The sequence below is a fragment of the Mesitornis unicolor genome, unplaced genomic scaffold, assembly GCF_000695765.1.
Source record: "Mesitornis unicolor isolate BGI_N332 unplaced genomic scaffold, ASM69576v1 scaffold1639, whole genome shotgun sequence".
In the NCBI taxonomy this organism is placed as follows: Eukaryota; Metazoa; Chordata; class Aves; order Mesitornithiformes; family Mesitornithidae; genus Mesitornis; species Mesitornis unicolor.
This window is the reverse complement of record NW_010209036.1, coordinates 79,043-96,510: the sequence shown is the minus strand read 5'-3', so window position 1 is coordinate 96,510 and position 17,468 is coordinate 79,043. Positions and strand designations below refer to the sequence as shown.

Here is a 17,468-nt window from a genome sequence, read left to right as displayed (position 1 = left end):
TTTTGATTCTAAGCAAACTCCTCTGGTTAGAGAGACTTCAAGCCATCCATCACAGGGGAGAATTTCACTTCAGTTAATTCCGTGTCTCCCAACTTCATCTAATTTTCTTGTGTTTCTGGCAAATGCATATTGCCTTTATCCATCACAGAAATGTAATAATAATTTAGAAAAATAAAGCTTAGTGTGTTTTATTTGTTATTACAAAATAGAATTTAAAAATATGAAGGTGAAGTCAAAGACGTGGTTTTACTGGGTTTTATTAACATTAGAATTACTCGTGTTCAAGCAGTTTGACAGCTTTATTAATATAATTTATTTAATAAAGAAGTCTGACACTGCTGGGATGGGGAGAGTAAAAGACAGTCCAAGAGATGGGAAAGGCAGGCTTCGAGAGATGCAGTAGTAGAGGCTGAGCGAGGACCCTCACACCTTGGAGATGAGCAGTAAAACCAAAGGAAAGGAAGAAGAACTCGCACTGCTTGTGCCAGTATTATTTGCAGTTCCATGTGTGATGTTTACAGTGTTTAGCAAAAAAATGAAGGGACTAAGACTTCCAGGCTGGCTCATAAGCAATGTAAATCTTGCATTGCATTCATTAAAAACCTGAAACAAGACAATTTTCTGTTTGTCTGAAATCCAAGGCACAGCTCAGTGTCAACAATAAATACTCCTCCTTGAGAATGATCTAACCAAACGTGCTTTAAACATCAAGTTAAAATGCAGGGTTTGAGTTGTTGTTGTTCTTTGGCTGATAATCCTACATCTTCAGGTAAGCACTCATGGAAGAGCTCAGTTTCCTGTCTGTAACGTGGAGGGTAATGACAGGAGTCTGCACTGTCTGGTACCTTTAAAAATCTTTTGAGAGGAGTTAAGGTTGAATTTATTCTATTAAGAAATTGCATGGTGTATTTCCTCTTAGTGGTTTCTTTTTGCAGAATATTTTCATATTTGGAAGATGTTGGAGTTTGAAATGGAAGCCTAAAGCTTTTCCTGATGAATTGCTGGGTCCTATTAATTTGTACAGTTCGTTTGTGCTCTCCATAGGAAAGCTGAATTTGCTGGTGCGTACTTGGTTGTGTCAGAAATGCAGTCCTGTTTTAAAGTGATATCTAGTCCCTGTGATATTTTTCTCTATCGCTGTCAATGCATTTGGAAGACCAAATCTCTGTAAGGTTGAAAAGACTGTAGGAAATAAAATAAGCTATATGTCAGGAGTTTGTGAAGAGAAGCTTGGCTGGTGTAGGCAGTGGTTGGAGTGCTGAGGGAGGAGAGGAGCTGTTCAACGCCATCTCTCCTGTAGCCTCGCAATTTATTCATGCACTGGACCTTGCAGGCCCAATCCACAGATGCTATTTGCTGCTCCTTCCTGAATAAAACTCAATGCTGGTCCTGGGTGTAAAGATTAATTAGTCAGAGAGCGTTAAAGGTCTGTTAAAGCCATTATGGCGCGTGTCCACAGGGATAAATAGGGGCTATAAAACATTGTGTTCGAAACCTAATTTTACATGTGTGTTTTTCATTAATAATAATGATGCTAGTAATAACTATAGTCTTTTCCTCCTGAAAGCTCTCAGAGGACTAAATGCAGAGTGCAGTGCATGCTTTGTGGGAGGGTCCAGCCTTTCCATCACTGGAACGCAGCCTTTCTGCAGGCATCCTTAGGTGATGGGGAGCTCGGGTTGTGGCTGCCCAAGGCACAAACTGGGCCTTGTAGCTCATCCCAGTGAGCAGTTTTAATTAAAAATAATTGTTTACCAATAATTGATTTCTAGAAAATACATAGGTATAGTATAGGTATGGATATAGATGTATGTTGCTTTGTTGAAAATGGCAACCGTGTGTATATAGTTATGTAGCTTTTATTTTTTAGTTTGACTTCGAAAACATATTCTTCCAATTGGTTGCCAGCCTTCAAATAACCTCTGAGTTGCAACATTGCTAAATGTTTTACTATTGATCAGAACTTTTTAGCTAATTTAATTATTTTTTCACTACTGGCATGAGTGGGAAGAATTTATTTGTAAATACAAACATATGCACAAGTTGGAAATGTTCTTGCTCATTTCTCTGGACTAAGCTGCGTGCTGACAGTGGATGTCTGCACTACCAGCCGCTTCGAAAGGGAAGCGCTCCTCTTGTTGTCTAATTCCTGCAGTTTTTAATGGAAATCATGTTCCTTTAGCACCAACACTAAGCTGTTTTTTGCGCTGTTGTGTTGATGTTGAACCTGGAAAGCATGGACAAGAAATGGAAAGGTGATGGTTTGTTGAACAGGCATCCAGCGTAAAGATAACTGCATAGGAGTAGAGGGGGATGATGGTTTCTATGTTAAATGTAGCTGTGGTGCAGTAAGGAAAGGTTGTTCTTGGGGGAAATGTGAAAAGAAGAAAAGTCAGTGGCTCTTACCAGATTTCTAGCTGCAATTTGATAATCAATAGCTATTTATGTGACTGTTTTGGAGCCTCTGTGGATAGTCATAGTAGAGGTTCAAGAACCTAGCAGTCTCTAAAGGAACAGAGTTAAAGGCTTGCTTTAGCAGTGTATTTCTGTTAGCGAGTGAATGGGTGAAGCCAGAGGGCTGACAGATCCGGGGAGGGAAGCTCTTGCTTTCGGTGGGTCAAGCAGCAGCCACAGCTCTCCAGGGAGGCAGCGGGGTTTGGGGATGCCGAGGGCACTGACCGACGGCTGCTGTCACCTCAGCACCGTGCGGCTGCTCCTGAAGTCCTGTCAGGATGCTTCACGTCTTGTAACAGGGGTTTAACTTCTTAAAATAACACGAGCTTATGGAAACACGCTTTATTTCTGACATTGAAACGGCTTGTTTATTTTAGGATCCAGTTCTTATTGAAATATCCGATTTTACTCATGTCTATTATTAATTAAATCGCATATGAATTGTGAGTGCTGCAGAAGATCTTGTGAAGACTTTCAGGAATTCAGTGTATTGCAGATGCCTCATTTGCTTTTCATTGTGTCCATTTATCAGCAGTAGCCTGGAATAATACAAGTGTTAAAATTAAGACTTGTGCATAACAGTTTTTTCACGTATATGCCAAGATAGACGCCCTTAATTCTTTAATTGTATGTATGATAATGATTCCTCACAAATACTTAAAACAGTTACAGACAGCTGCAATTTGGGCCAAAGATTTTAAATTTACATAGAAAAGGCAATCCATAATCAAAGACTGGAAAATTGGAGACTGCCTGTTTATAGTCATAAGCTTTGATTTAGCTTTTGGTTTTTTCAGCACTTCCCCATTTTGCTCAGCATTGTTGCAATTTCTGTATTTGCATTTTGATGTAAATATGTATTGCTTATTAGAAGATTAGAAGAGCCAGTGCCGACTGTTGACTCTTAAGATGAGTGATCATGTCCAGCAGTGAAGGAAAAGTGCTCGCAGTCTGTAGTGCAGGATCAACGTGGGCAACCAAGAAGCATCAGCAGTAAAGGGTTTAACAATCGATGTTCCAGAGGGAAAGATAATGTCTGGGTGATCTCAGTCACTGAGGACTCAGCAGAGGCAGCAGTGCCTCACTGTAGCCGGATGGTGATACCAGACTGTGGCTTTTTCATCATCTGAAGCTTTGAAATCTCCCTTTCAACCTTTTGCTGCGGAACTAGGCTTGAATGTTTTGTTATTTACATGTAAAATTATGTTCTTTTAGTATTTAGCTTTCTCTCAATTTCATTGTTTAACTGTATGCTTTTTTATTGATAAGTATAATTTTAATAGATAAAAATTTTCATTTTTATTGGCAAAATAAATTAATTTTGGAGTGCATTCTGAACGCCACAAATTAAACTATTTTTTTACGGTTGCTTTTTAAGTCTTAATGACGTAGGTATTTTTGTATAAATGACGTGAATGGCTCATGTCTAACGTTAATAATAGTGCTACCATTAACAAGGCGAAGTTGTGCGTGGTGGATCTTTCGTCCTTTATGTGTGGTGATTTCACAGGGAGTAGTGACTAAGAAAAATCAATGGCAGTGTATAATTTAGTGCATACAGTGTGGCTAGCTAATGAAGGGCCAGGAGTTGTATCTTGGTTTAGGCAGGTATTTGCTGGATTCATTCTAAAAACCTCCACAAGCACTGCAAATACAGGTTGTGAACATAACACTGTAGGGTAGCAGTTTATTGCACCATAATTTTGGTTTTGGTGCTGTTGATGAGCAGTTTCACCACGGTGGCTTAAAGCTCAACTTTTGATGGAATAGATGTGTGTGGAGTAGCAATGGCCAACAAGTACACGTGCCATAGTTTTTCTCATTTTCATGTGGTTATCATTTATAAACAGCAATATCTAAATTAGCATTTCAGGGTTTTTCAGGCTGGGTGATTTGAACTGCTCCTTCTCACATGGAAGTTTTAGTGTCCTAAACAGCACAGACCTGTGAAGTATAGGAAAGGACCTCAGGGCTCTGTACCTGAGCAATACACCTGCTGACGAGAACTGACATAGCACTGTGGGGGCCCTCAGGATGACAGTGCCCTCTGGCCACCCCCTGTGCCCAAGGTGGGCCGTGTCAGGCAGGGAGAGGTGGGCAGCGAGGGCTGGGTGCCGCAGATGCTGTGGTGTGGTTGTGGTCAGGAGCTGCTTGTGCAGACACCAAGGGGAGCACGTGGGGCTGAAGAGGGGACCAGCCCAGGCAAGAAGGGCTCTGCTATGCCCTCGTGATGCTCTGCTGGAATGGCTGGGCCTGAGCAAGCGAGCAGGGCCCTGGGGATGTGCGAGTCCCTGCCGTGGCCGGGCGCAGGCCGCAGCTCAGGGCCCTCCCTGGCTCCCCCAGCCTGCCGGCCATGGCGGCTCCAAGGCCTGCATGCCATGGCAGTGGTACCTCGGTCCAACACACGTCTTGGCTTGGTCTCGTGTGGAAGGTTTAGTGCTGAGGTCTGTTCATGGCTTTGGAATCAATCTTTGACATATGTCACAGTTGTTAAAGCAGGTATTAATACAAAATAATAAAACTGTGCAGTGTTCAACTTTGTGGTGGCTGTCTGTCAGAAAGTTCTGAAGTGGATTTCTTTAAAGACTCCCCATCTCCTGAGGAAAAGGGGATAAGGCAGTGTGTCCCTGGACAGGATCTATGACTCATTATGTCAATCAAACCCCACTTCAGAGGGGAATAAAGAGATTTGTATCTCAAAGCTGTGCATAACGACTTCTCGGCTTTTCATTTCATATTTATGAGCGGTTTACTTTGAAGTGTTTATCAGGCAATATGCAGAAACATGAGAGAGCATTGCCTGAAACCATGTTCAAGTGTCTAATCTGTTAAATGCTTGCTGAGCAGGCTGGTTCATCAGTGCATGCAATGCAAAAAAGAGAGGAAAAAAATAAACTTTCTGGGTTTTTGAGGTCTTGGAGCAGAATCTTTATATTAACAATATAAAAAGGATTAATAATGCCAAGCATTTTGAAATAAATGTAATTTATGAAACTTACAAAAGTTGGCTGTGTTCTGTGTTAAGTAGATAAATAGTTCTGTGCTTGAAAGGAAGCTTGACAGTACTTAATACTGAAACTATACAGCGCCACATCTGCTCTTGGGATGGGAGTACTCAGTGACCACCAGATTCTCACTGTTAATTTTGAAGGCTTGAGGCATTCATAAAAGCAGACTTCTGTGGAGTTCCTTTCCCCCTCCCAAAAGGGCAATTTGCTGATAACAGAAGTGTTAAAAGCTGATATAAGAAGAGCAGCGGCATTAGCATGCAATGGAAACCCATTTTGGCAGCATTATCCATTTGCTGTGTGCAGCTCTGAAGAGGCAAGCGTTGTTAAATAGGTTAAAGATAAAGAGCTGGAATCAACACGACTATGAGTAGTTCAGTCTTGATCTGTACCAGGCCGTCTTTCTTACCATTGTATGATTTTGTGCAGATCATTTCTGCTGTAAAAGAATTAAAATCTTTCCCCTCTACAGAGAACGTGGTTGACATTGAATGTCTTGATTTGTGGGTCCCCTATTGGGACTTCTTAAAGCTATCCCTAAAATGACTTAGAGGACCCCAGTTCATCAGTGCTCTACGCTCTGATTACCTGGCAGTACATTTCTCTATTGACTTTCCGGTACAGAAATCCCTGGAAGCTTTTGGGTTGTTGACGACGTTGGGTTTAGGGTTCTTGCTTTTGGCCTTCCTGTTGAGGGCTGAAATGGCATTGCCCTTGGTTATATTCCAATGCACGTTGTTTACCAAATTCCCAGTTAAAAAACCCAAACAACCTATATTAAAAAACAAACAAACCAAAACAGTAAAACATACACTGTGTTCAGTTTCCATGGCCAACGTTGTAAGAGTACTTAAGTCAAGGGTAGTTTCCCAACATGTATGTCCGTTCCCTGTCCTGAAGTCATTAAAGAAATGACAAAAAAGAAAATAGAGCAACCAAATGCCTTTAAGAACTGCAAATCTGTAATTTAAATAAATGTCCTGTCGAGTTTTAATATGCTTAGCAGAATCAGGGGTTCATCAGTGTGAAAGTGATGGATAAATCTGTGTGTCCAGAGCCTGTCATGGTAGCTTAAGCCATCTGAAGCTGCTGGCCAGCGTAGCTCCTGTGCTCTATCACACTGGTAATTAAGAGCAGAGTCTTTTCAGATAAGACAGTAAGGGAAAGGCCATGGGCAAGAGACATCCACACAGCCACGGTGTTCCTGTCACTGCTCACATCATGGGAAAAGATGGATGGACACGCTCTCATCCCAGACATCCTGCACGCAGGACAGAGGAGGTGTTTTTCCATCCCTGGTCCTCAGTGCTGGCCTTATCTACTCCATACTCCTTCAGGACAAACCTGAGTTTAGGTGGGAAACTGCCTGGGACTCCTATATAGCCAAAAATGAAATACATGAGATAGCCTGAAATGCTTCTTTGCAAATGTCTGGTAGGTTAAAAAGTGTGAACTAATGTGAGAATTAATTAATAATCCAATCTGATCTTCCTCTTTTTAAGTCCAAAGCATTCTGTAATTGGAGTCTGCAAAGAAAAAAACCAGAAACATAATAAAAAAGGCATCATATGACACCTAGGTGCACTTGACCTTTATCAGTGATACGTGAATTTATCATTTCACCTGCTCTGCGAGGCACTTGTGAGGCAAGCGAAGGCACTTACAGAGTGAGATGATGTGCATGTTAAAAATAGTCAGCTAGCACAGCCCGCATGGGAACTCTCCTTCAAGTGAACCGAGTTATGGTCTGGCGTTCCTTGTAGTGTTTACTGGGTTCTCTCCTGATAAGAGGTCATCACTAAGATTTGGGGTTTTAATGCAGAATTAAGCAGTGGAGAAGGACTAGGGAGTAAAATGTTTTTCATTACAACCAGTTCTGATGTTGTATAGTTGACCTGCTGGTGGAAAACCAGTTGTAAAAAATGAGGGTCAACATTTTCCCCGCACATAGAAGATTTGACAAAGTAATAGTTTTGAGTATCTTGATATCACCTCTTTAGAGGATCAATGCTGAAGTGGTGGTTGGAGCTTAATTTACTGCTTGGCACATTTGCATCTCCATTCTGTTATTAACCAAATTGAAGTCAGTACCAGCAGTCACTCAAAGCTTACACAGAATGGAAGGGAAAGGACAACGGAAGGGCAAGAACCGGCCCTGTTGTTAAAGTGGTGTTTTAGAAAAATGGTGACGTTGTTTCAAACAGCAGAAAGTGAGAATAATCCTAATCTGTTTTTGTGGGTTGCTTTCAGTCTTTCTTTTTAATAGCTGGAAGTAGGTTTGTGCTGGTCCCGCACAACAGCCAGTTGTGAACTTGGTACTTTGGTGAGTGTATTTTGGCCTGAGTAACATGGCACAACTGATTTCAGAACGCGAAAATGTCCATTACCACATCTACAGAAACGCTTCCAGTCTTGTTCACACAGGAAATTGTTGTATTTTTAAATATAGAACATTTCTCACGTTTTCTTGTCGCTTTAACATAAGTGCAGAAACTCAAATCAGAGCTGTTTCAGATTACTGGCCGTACTCATGGTCTTGCTGGACACTGGGTAGCCCTAAATAACGCAGGTTTTTTTCCCTTCTGCTGGAGGTTGCCCAGGAAGCCGTTGCTGACACGGGACGTACTTGTGCAAATACAAGTATTCAAGTATGCATGGTGCAGGTTTAGCACACAAAACCCTTCAGATTTTTAATGTGGTTTTGATCAAAAAACAGTCATTGCCTTCTAAATGGTAGATTACACATTTTATTAGAGAGAAAGTGATACATGTAGAGGCCTAAAGTTGCTTTGAGAAAGAAAGATCTTATTTGCATGTTAGTGTGTCATGTATACTTGAGTTTACACAAATTTCCTATAATAACACCTCAGAACTTCAATACAGAGCTTGGGAAAGTTGTGAAGCTTACAATAAATGAAAGACCGGGAAGAGTTTCTTACCCTAAGAAAGTAAAGTGTTGGCCTGAAGTATTGCATTTTAGCCAGGGCTGTGTTGGGTAGATAATAAATAACATACTCATGCTTTCCGCCTAGCTCCGTCCTCTTGTCCTCCCAAATCTGATTTTGTCCTTAATCAACACTGGCATTTGAGGAGAAAACAGCAAATGCGTGCTTTGTCCTAAACCAGCATTTCATTGAGAAGAGGTTCATCACCATCAGGTGATGCCAGAAATACCATTTTTAGATGGTACTTGTTCTGCCAAAATGAGTGCGTGCTCTGGGAAGAGGCTGTTCTCTTCTCCTTTACTGAGTTTAAAAGCTGTAAATGAGGATGTTAAAAGCTTACCTCATGAGGAAGTGAAGAAAAACAAAGTAGTGTTTGAGATGATCTCAGAGACTGCATTCAGCAGTCACAGCAAGTGTGTGAAGTCATTTAAAATATTGCAGTCTCTATTTGGTGTATAAAGACTGAATGAGGACGGTTGAGGGGAAAAAAAGAAAGAGAATAGCTCCCCAGTCACAGAAGGAGGAAATTTTACACAAAACTAGAATACGATCCCATAACTGCAGATTATACAATATTGTGAGCTAGAGTGAAATCTCATTAGATGCCTGGTTTTATAAACCTTATAATTTTTTAAGTGGATATGACTCTACTGTATTAACACTGTGAACAGTCGTATTGTCAAAAAGAGAAACATCTGTATCCTGGTATTAGACTTGGGGATCTCCAAGGCAGAAAGAAGCAAGGCAGAAAGAGGATTATAAAAAAGACAATTAAAGGATTTTGCTGTCATTGATGAGAGAAGCTAGAAAATGTATTTCAAATTCAAACCACGCGTTGTGATGTGTGTACGGATTTCTGTTTGCTGCTTCTGCTTGGTTTGCTGCAGAAGGCACCGAGGCGGCCAGTTTCACTTTTAAGAAAGCCATTGCGTTTCTTTTGAATTTTAAAAAGCTCTGTGTGCAGACTACTGTGATAGCATTTGTAACAAAATACCACAATGCACATGCATATTCTACGTTGTACTAAGTGTTACCGGTGTGGGGTGTGTATGCGTGGGAGTAACTGAGGCAGTGGAGCATCTCCTGCTGAGGAGCGGCTGAGGGAGCTGGGGCTCTGGAGCTTGGAGCAGAGGAGACTGAGGGGTGCCCTCATTCCTGGGGATCCATTTGGAAAGGGCAGTGTCAGGAGGAAGGAGCCAGGCTCTGCTCTGGGATGGCCAATGCCAGGACAAGGGGCAATGGTCCCAAGCTGGAGCACAGGAGGTTCAAGCTGAAGATGAGGCCAAACTTTGTCAGTGTGAGGGTTATGGAGCATGTCACAGGCTGCCCAGAGAGGTTGTGGAGGCTCCTTGTGTGGAGACACCCAAAGCCCTGGCCGTGTTCCTGTGTGACTGCTCTGGTGATCCTGCTCTGGCAGGGGTGGCACGGGGGGAGCTCCAGAGGGCCCTGACAACCCCACCAGTCTGTGGTGATCCTGTGTGTGGGCCTGTGGGGGGTGGCACAGTCAGATGGCAGCAGTGGCTCTGTGGTGTCCCTCCCTCAGGAACATCCATGAAGCGTTCCCTGATGCCTTTGACACAAATGTGCTCTATGAAACAAGATCTATCATCGTGAGGTGGTTAAAGTTCACATTCACTTCGATAGGAAATGTTTAGCTTTCCTGACTGGAAATACCTGGAATCTAATGATCTTAAGTGAAAATAAATGGTCTGTGAATCTTAGTAATGGTGAGAGAAAAGTGTAGGAGACCTTTCTGTTGTTAACCCCCAGTGCTGGAGTTTAAAACCCAGCACAAGGTATAGCTTGGTCGTTACTGGTAATTCCTAATTTCTGAGGAGTCCGTTCTCTGGTATTTTTAATGTTTCATAGTGGAGAGTCTGTTCCTCAGGAGCTGACACTGCCCCTTCCCACACTACCCAAGGACTATTAGGCAAAGATGGGTCGAGAGTGAGGACATGGGGTTGTTGTAGGGTTGGACAGTCCAGTTGTGGAATAATAGCACTGAGACTGCTGCAGAGGGGAGGACAAGCTGGCCCGGGAACCTGGAGGAGGCTGCTGGCTCCCATGGCTGCCGTGGCTCCTGGCTCCTTTGCACCAGGTCTCAGGCCGCAGGGCCTTCCCTTGCCTTGGAAAGGTCATGGTGGAAGCTGAGCTGAGCTTTTCCTTGGGCTTCTCCTTCTGAATCTGTGCTTTCTACAGAAATGGAATATATGTATCAAGGGGGGAAGAGGGAAGGGAACATTTATAAAAGCAAGGGCATACATTAATACAGTTCTTCACAAAGAAGGATTGAAAAGATGGCAGTAGTTTATTGGATAAGGAAGATGAGTAAAAAGGGTAAATGTTAAAAATGTCTACAGTAAGTAGATTAAAAAAATGTAATCATCTGTTCTCCCTGTCATTATAATAAATGAATGCATAAAGAATTGAGAAAAATTAAGCGTGCATCAGAGTTTGTTAAAAAGAATGACCTCTTCAAATACCACAGATTGGAGCTAAATTGTGGTGCTTGTGCCAGCAAAAATCATTATAGCTATGAAGGTAACAACATTTGGAGAAAGGATGGAATATATTATTCTTACCCTTACTTCTTGTAATTGATTACAGTAGCAAAGGATGTAAGTGATGTTTATCATTTTGATTTTAGACTCACCCAGTTTTGAACTGCTGATCTCGTGTCGAAGCCAAATTTGTCATGTCTGTGCATTGCTGGCTTCAAGTCTCTTCCTCTGAGGCATCTTGCAGCGAAGGGCAATTCGTAATTACCCAAATGAGACCTCTGCCTAGAGGTTAGATGAAAATAACCTTTGCTTCTATGGTAATGCTTCCTAGTCTTAGCTGATCTAATGAGTAGAACTGTACATTGTTGAATTAAACACAGTTCTAGTAAGCATTTAAGTACTAAATAACTGCAGTAGTGAATTTCTGTAAAAGGAAATGTGCTCAAAAGGTAGTAGGACTGATGTGTTAATTAAAAGGAAGATAACTTTTCTACTCTATTGAGAGTCTATTTACAGCATGTAGATCATGGGCAATGCTGATCAAGTACATAACATCATAGTACATTTCTGAACAAGTACTGGTCTGGTTTTGTATGAGAGATTACACACACCTTAGAGGAGCAGCTGGTATTAACTGCTTTTCTTTACTGAAGATGGTCTGGTGATTTCTGAGGTGGGGATGAAGGGGCTGCAGATGAAGGCTGGTAAGTTCTGCTGCGTATGGAAAAGCAAAAAACCTTGTGCCTTTTTTGTGGTATGTTCTTATTACAGAATCACAGAATCATTACGGTTGGAAGAGACCTCCAAGATCACCCAGTCCAACCAAACCCAACCCCACCATGCCCACTAAACCATGTTCTCAAGTGCCACATCCACGGCTTCCTGAATCCCTCCAGGGATGGGGACTCCACCTCTGCCCTGTCCAGCCCCTTCCAGTGCTTTACCACTCTTGCAGTACAGAAATTTTTCCTCATATCCAATCTAAACCTCCCCCGGTGCAACATGAGGCCATTTGCCCTTGTCCTGTCACTGATTACATGGAAGAAGAGACCAACACCACCTCTCTATCCCCTCCTTTCAGGAGCTGTAGAGAGCGATAAGGTCTCCCCTCAGTCTCCTTTTCTCCAGACTAAACAACCCCAGCTCCCTCAGCCATTCCTCATAACCTGTGTGCTCCAGACCCCTCCCCAGCTCTGGCCACGCTCCAGCCCCTCAATGTCCTTCTTGTAGTGAGAGGCACAAAACTGACCCCAGGATTCAAGGTGCAGCCTCACCAGTGCTGGGTGCAGGCGCACAATCATTGCCCTGCCCCTGCTGACCACGCTGTTCCTGACACAAGCCAGGATGGCGTTGGCCACCTGGGCACTCCGCCTGTGTCAGCAGTCTCTGCTCTTTCTGTTTGTTGCCTCAGATCTCCCTGCAACTGGTGGATAGAGGACAGCACGACTTGTGCTCCCTGTCCCTTAACCAGCCATCCCAAGCCCTTGAAATCCCTCTTCATGGCTCTCAAACTACTTGCTGTCGTCTCATCTCTGCCTGCCTGACAGACCATCAATGGCAGCAGTCAGTGGGTTTATCTGGGGTAGGGAGCTTTCTCTGAATGTCCTTGACCCTGGCTCCTGGGAGGCAGCAGACTTCCCTGAGAAGTGGGTCTGGTCTGCAAATGGGACTTTCCACTCCCTTCAGAAGTGAGTCCCCTATGACAAGGACCCGTCTGTCTTTCTGAATTGAAGCTGTTTTTATGTGTGGCTTCCTCTGATCAAGCCTTGGTGGTGCCTCCGAGCTAGGTGAGTTGCCTTCTTCTTCAAGAGAAGGGTTTATTTCATTTCCAGCAATAAAGATGTAATGTCATTTATCTGTTTTCACTTAGTGTCACCAGCAATGTAGTAGATGCTAGGAGAATCTGAAAGAAAACACCCTCAAGTTTCGAACGTGCAGGGATGGAATTTGTCAGCACATTTCAGTCCCATTTTTCAGTTCCAGTACAGTGTAGTTACTGCCCACCCCATGCAGCCCCTGTGCACAGAGTGCTGTGTGACGCTGTGTGATCCCATCCAGCTGCCTCAGCTGCTGCTGCCCGTGGCGCTTTTCAGCTCAGGGACCCCATTTCTCCCTGTGAATGCACAGCGGTGCAACAGGAACTCCCAGGGCACGGGAGGCAGCAGGCACTGCCCTCCTTCCTCTGCTCTCCTTCTAGGAGCTCTGGATTTGCTTGGTTTCCTGATCACTTAAAGAGCTGTGGGGGTGAGACCTCTTGAGGAAGACACCAGATCTCAACCCCGGCCCAGAGAGTGTCTGTGTGTCCTTGCTCCAGCTCATGGGTGCTGTGGTTTCTAGGGGCTGCGGGGCCAGGAAGGCTGCGTCACCAAGGTCCTGTGTGGAGCCTTCTGCCCGTATGAGCGGATGTGAAACGAGTTAGGTGTTTCCTCATTGCTCATGAAACTGTACTTTATTTGCAAAGTAATAGTAGAGTACTTTCTGCTACAAATTATTGGATAAATTATTTATCTGCATCCAGAACTGTATTTATTCTCTATCTGAATTTACAAGAGCGGTCTACTAATGCCATTAATACTTTAATGCGCAATAATGGCTGAGCAAATAAGAGGAGATGATATTAGTGAAAGCAGTTCATACATTATTCAAGAGATGTGGACAGTTTCATTTTAGGGAAGCATGACCTGGAGAAGAATGTGATCCAGATCAAGAAAAGGTCTAGAGAACAGAACTATAGTGTTTCTATCTCCTTTTCCTCAGATTTTACAGTGAATTAAGGGCTATGAAGATATCAGGAAGTATAATATATATAGAGAGATACAGTTTAAATATTTAGGTATAAAATATATCTCAAAAAATGGTTTTATATATGTGTGTGTATAGATGTGAAAAACATCTCCAAATAATGGCCTTACGGGGTTATTCAAGGACAAGTTGCTCTGCCCTTGTATACTGTCTCACAGAACACTCTCAAATAATCTTTTGCAGAAGCAAACACTGAAAATTAATAAATAAAATGAATTTGGAGTCTACTAGAGAAGAACATGTTTTTGCTAGAGAGGGAATATTTCATGTCTGTCATCAGGATGGCTGAGATTTTCTGTGGTGAGGCAGTAAGGAGATTTTGGAGAAGCAGCACAGCAAATCCTCTCCCAGAGGCTCAGCGGCTGAGCCCATTTCTGCTCCGGAGTTGATCTGATCCGCTGCTCACATTTTATCATTTGGTCACTTTTCAAGTATTTTTCTCCATGTTTGTGGAAGATGCCAGGTTCCCAGATAATAAAACTGAAATGGATGAATGAATTCAGAGAACGGTGAATTTTCCTTCCACTGCTATTGGCATTTTCCTCAGACAAATGAAGGAAGAGTTTCTCCGAAAATTGCTTTTTGCATTAAATATTGTAGTCAGACTGCTATGTCAGTACAGGATGCCAATCAGAGGGATCTGACGAGTTCACGACTAGCGTGGTAGTTCTAACATGTACCTGATGTTAATGTGCGCTCTACCTGTGTAGGTCAGACTCTGTGGTGCTGGTGGGCTTCAGGTCACTCCATTTGTCACATATAATATTTTGGGTTGGTTTTTACCTTTTTTAATGAGTCTGTTAGTTTGCTAACAGGGCTAGAACAAAGCTATATTTGTAAAATGTCTTCTACTGAAATGGCACATGATTAAAATTTACATCTCCTTTAAAAGTAATTTAGTTTCATTTAAGTGTCGTGCTAGAGCTCTTATTAAAAACCAGGCAAAATTCTCTAGACTGAAGTGCACTTGAGGAGCTCAGTTTTAGGACTGTTCAGTTCATTGCTTTTGACTGAACCACAAAATGTCTGATTACTGGGATAAATAGTAATAGATACAGACAGATGGACCAGGTAGATTTAATACTGAGTGATCTTTCCTGGCTAATCTGTGAAGGTATTTCTTATACTTTAGAAATAATAATTCCTGTTGACTTTTTTATTACTAGAAGACACTTAAGTGTGTTTTTTATTTACTGTATGAACTTCTTCTGTATAACTTTATTCTGATAAATATATAGAGGAAGAGGAGAAAACAGAAACTGCTTTTGCACAAATAAAACTACTGTTCTAGAAACACAGGGCACAGATCCAGTTTCCCTGTGAATTAAATAATCGGCAGTTACGCTGCCAGTGACTTCAGTCATTCTTCATTTTTAGCCCGATGTAATGAAGCTAAAATCACTCTGGTTTTCCAAACCTTTAAAAGCCTTAGAGACCAGTGCATATTTCCCTGTACTCTTTTACCATCCTGTTGGTTACGTAGGAAGCAGAAGCAGGAATCAGCCAGCGAGGCTGTGCTTTCTGACAGCCCTGCAGGACTGCATCTGCATTAAAAATGGATGAGCCCATCCACGAGCTGTTACCAACCACTACAGGGTGCGTGCTGGGACACTGCTCCTCAGTTTTCCCTTCAAACCTGGTGACCTCCTGAGCTGGTGTTGATGCACGTTTGCTTCTTGACTATGTTGAGAAAAGGTAGAAAAGCACTGCAATGGTTATGAGCTCTGTCTTGATCTCTGTAGCAGGTACAAAACCACCAATCTCAGCAAACAGAAGTGCAAACCTGGTGGCGAGGTTTTGTGTCACACCACTGATAGGTTTGCGTCCTCTCAGGTGATCCTGACCCGTAAACGCTGTTTTGCCAAATAAGTGTTTATTGTCTGTGAGAGAGGAAACTGCATGAAAATTCAAATTTAAAAAATCCTATTTGTATGGAAGACTTGTGTTTGAGAAAAATGAGTTTCTTAAGAAAAATATCCTCTTTTAGAGTAATGAAATGCTCAACTTCAGAGCTCATGGTCTGGTCCAACAAATACAGGGTTAGATACATAACAAACAGGTCATGTCATGAGCACGTGTCATTAATCACCTTCCTTTAATGATTAATTATTTGGGGCAAAAATAGTAACCTAAAATGTAGAGACCTTTCCTACCTTTGTCTTGTGCATTTTAATTATTTTTTCCAATTGCCCTTCCAGGAACAAACTTCACCCTGGCAGAACTGGGAATCTGCGAGCCCTCTCCCCACCGAAGCGGCTACTGCTCGGACATCGGGATCCTGCACCAGGGCTACTCCCTGAGCACGGGCTCAGATGCGGACTCGGACCCCGAGGGGGGGATGTCCCCAGAGCACGCCATCCGCCTCTGGGGACGGGGCATCAAGTCCAGGCGCAGCTCGGGGCTCTCCAGCCGGGAAAACTCTGCGCTCACGCTCACCGACTCCGACAACGACAACAAGTCAGACGAGGAAAACGGTAGGGCTTTTTCTGCTGTATGTCCTTAATGCACAGCTGTGAGAGTGTGGCCATGCCTGCAAATACACGAGTGTACTCTTGAAGGTGAATTGCTCACTTCCTCAGTTTGACTAAAGCTTTTTTCTGTGTGCCGGGGGGTTTTTTTTAGCATCAATATCAGGAAACTCTACCACATCTATATCATATAATATGATACCTATTGTGTTTTATCTTACAGTTTACCTTCCATGCAATAATCTCGTGCTTGTAGTACACTAAATTAAACTTCGTGGTGAGAAGCAGAAAGAAATTTCTTAAGAGAAATAGTTTCTCATATCTGATTTTTATACACAGCTTGAAGTAATATTAATAATTTGCAATATGCTAGTAGCTGTGAAAATAGTGATGATTTGTAATGACCACAGTTGGTGTGTTTTCATGTTCTGAAGTTACCAAAAAAAGAAATTAATTTGCTTAATGGTAAGCATTGGTGGTCTTTTAGAAAGCCAAGGTGTGCATCAGACTGAGGCAAAGCACCTCTCTTTATTAAAATCATGGAAATGAGAGTTTAGATGGTGCAGCAAGCATTTGTGACAAAACCCCGAGGCACTGGTTGATTCACAAAGTAAACTGCGTTTAGCCCGCTGTCCTCTCAAGTGGATGTAACCCAGGTTCCTTTTCTTCACATGGATCAGCTAAATCTTTTTAAGTAGGGAATTTTATGTGCTCACCTATTTTTAAATTAAACTAAAGAGGAAAAATAGTAACAATGGACGTGCAGGCGTTTGTCCTCCATCTGATAGGCTGATGAAGGTGCAAGCTTGACTTGGTGAGAATATGAACGAAGGGTTTTGGTACTTGCTGTTGTGAGGAGCTGAGGAGGAACCTCCCTGGGGATGCCTCAGAGCAGCTTTTGGGAGCTGATGGCAGCTGATGAAGCCAGCTCCCCACTGCACACATTACTTGTGATAAATTCAACTTGGTGCGTGTTGGTGCTCCCAGAAGAGAGCTTTTTGAGGTGTTCATTGAGGCTCCTCCCCATACTTACTTGGTTGTCCCGGTTGTGCCAGGCACTGGAAGCACAAGGAACCGCTTGTCAAAGCAAACACTGCAAACCAGAAGTACGGGTTTATATTGATGGGAAAAGCTCAGAAAGGTGCAGGCGATTATGGTTTTTAACAGCGGTCTCTTTTTGTTGATTTAAATTGAATCTAAGTAATATTTCCTCTCCCTAGGCATAGCAGGATACATTTCTTCATCAAAACCAAAGAAGAAATGTATATTTAGTAATAATAGTGCATAGAA

The 17,468-nt window shown here is 42.6% G+C and overlaps 1 protein-coding gene across 1 annotated transcript in view; it reads left to right on the top strand.

Annotated features, from left to right (window-relative positions):
* Positions 1-16,184, top strand: part of LOC104547136 (teneurin-2-like) — a gene marked incomplete at its 3' end in the record, with an annotated part of 32,053 nt that extends 15,869 nt beyond the window's left edge. Inside the window, exon 2 of the mRNA XM_010192719.1 lies at positions 15,909-16,184. Within this exon, the coding sequence (XP_010191021.1) occupies positions 15,909-16,184 (276 nt within the window). The remainder of the gene's footprint in view (positions 1-15,908) is intronic.
* Between the last annotated feature and the right edge of the window lie 1,284 nt (positions 16,185-17,468).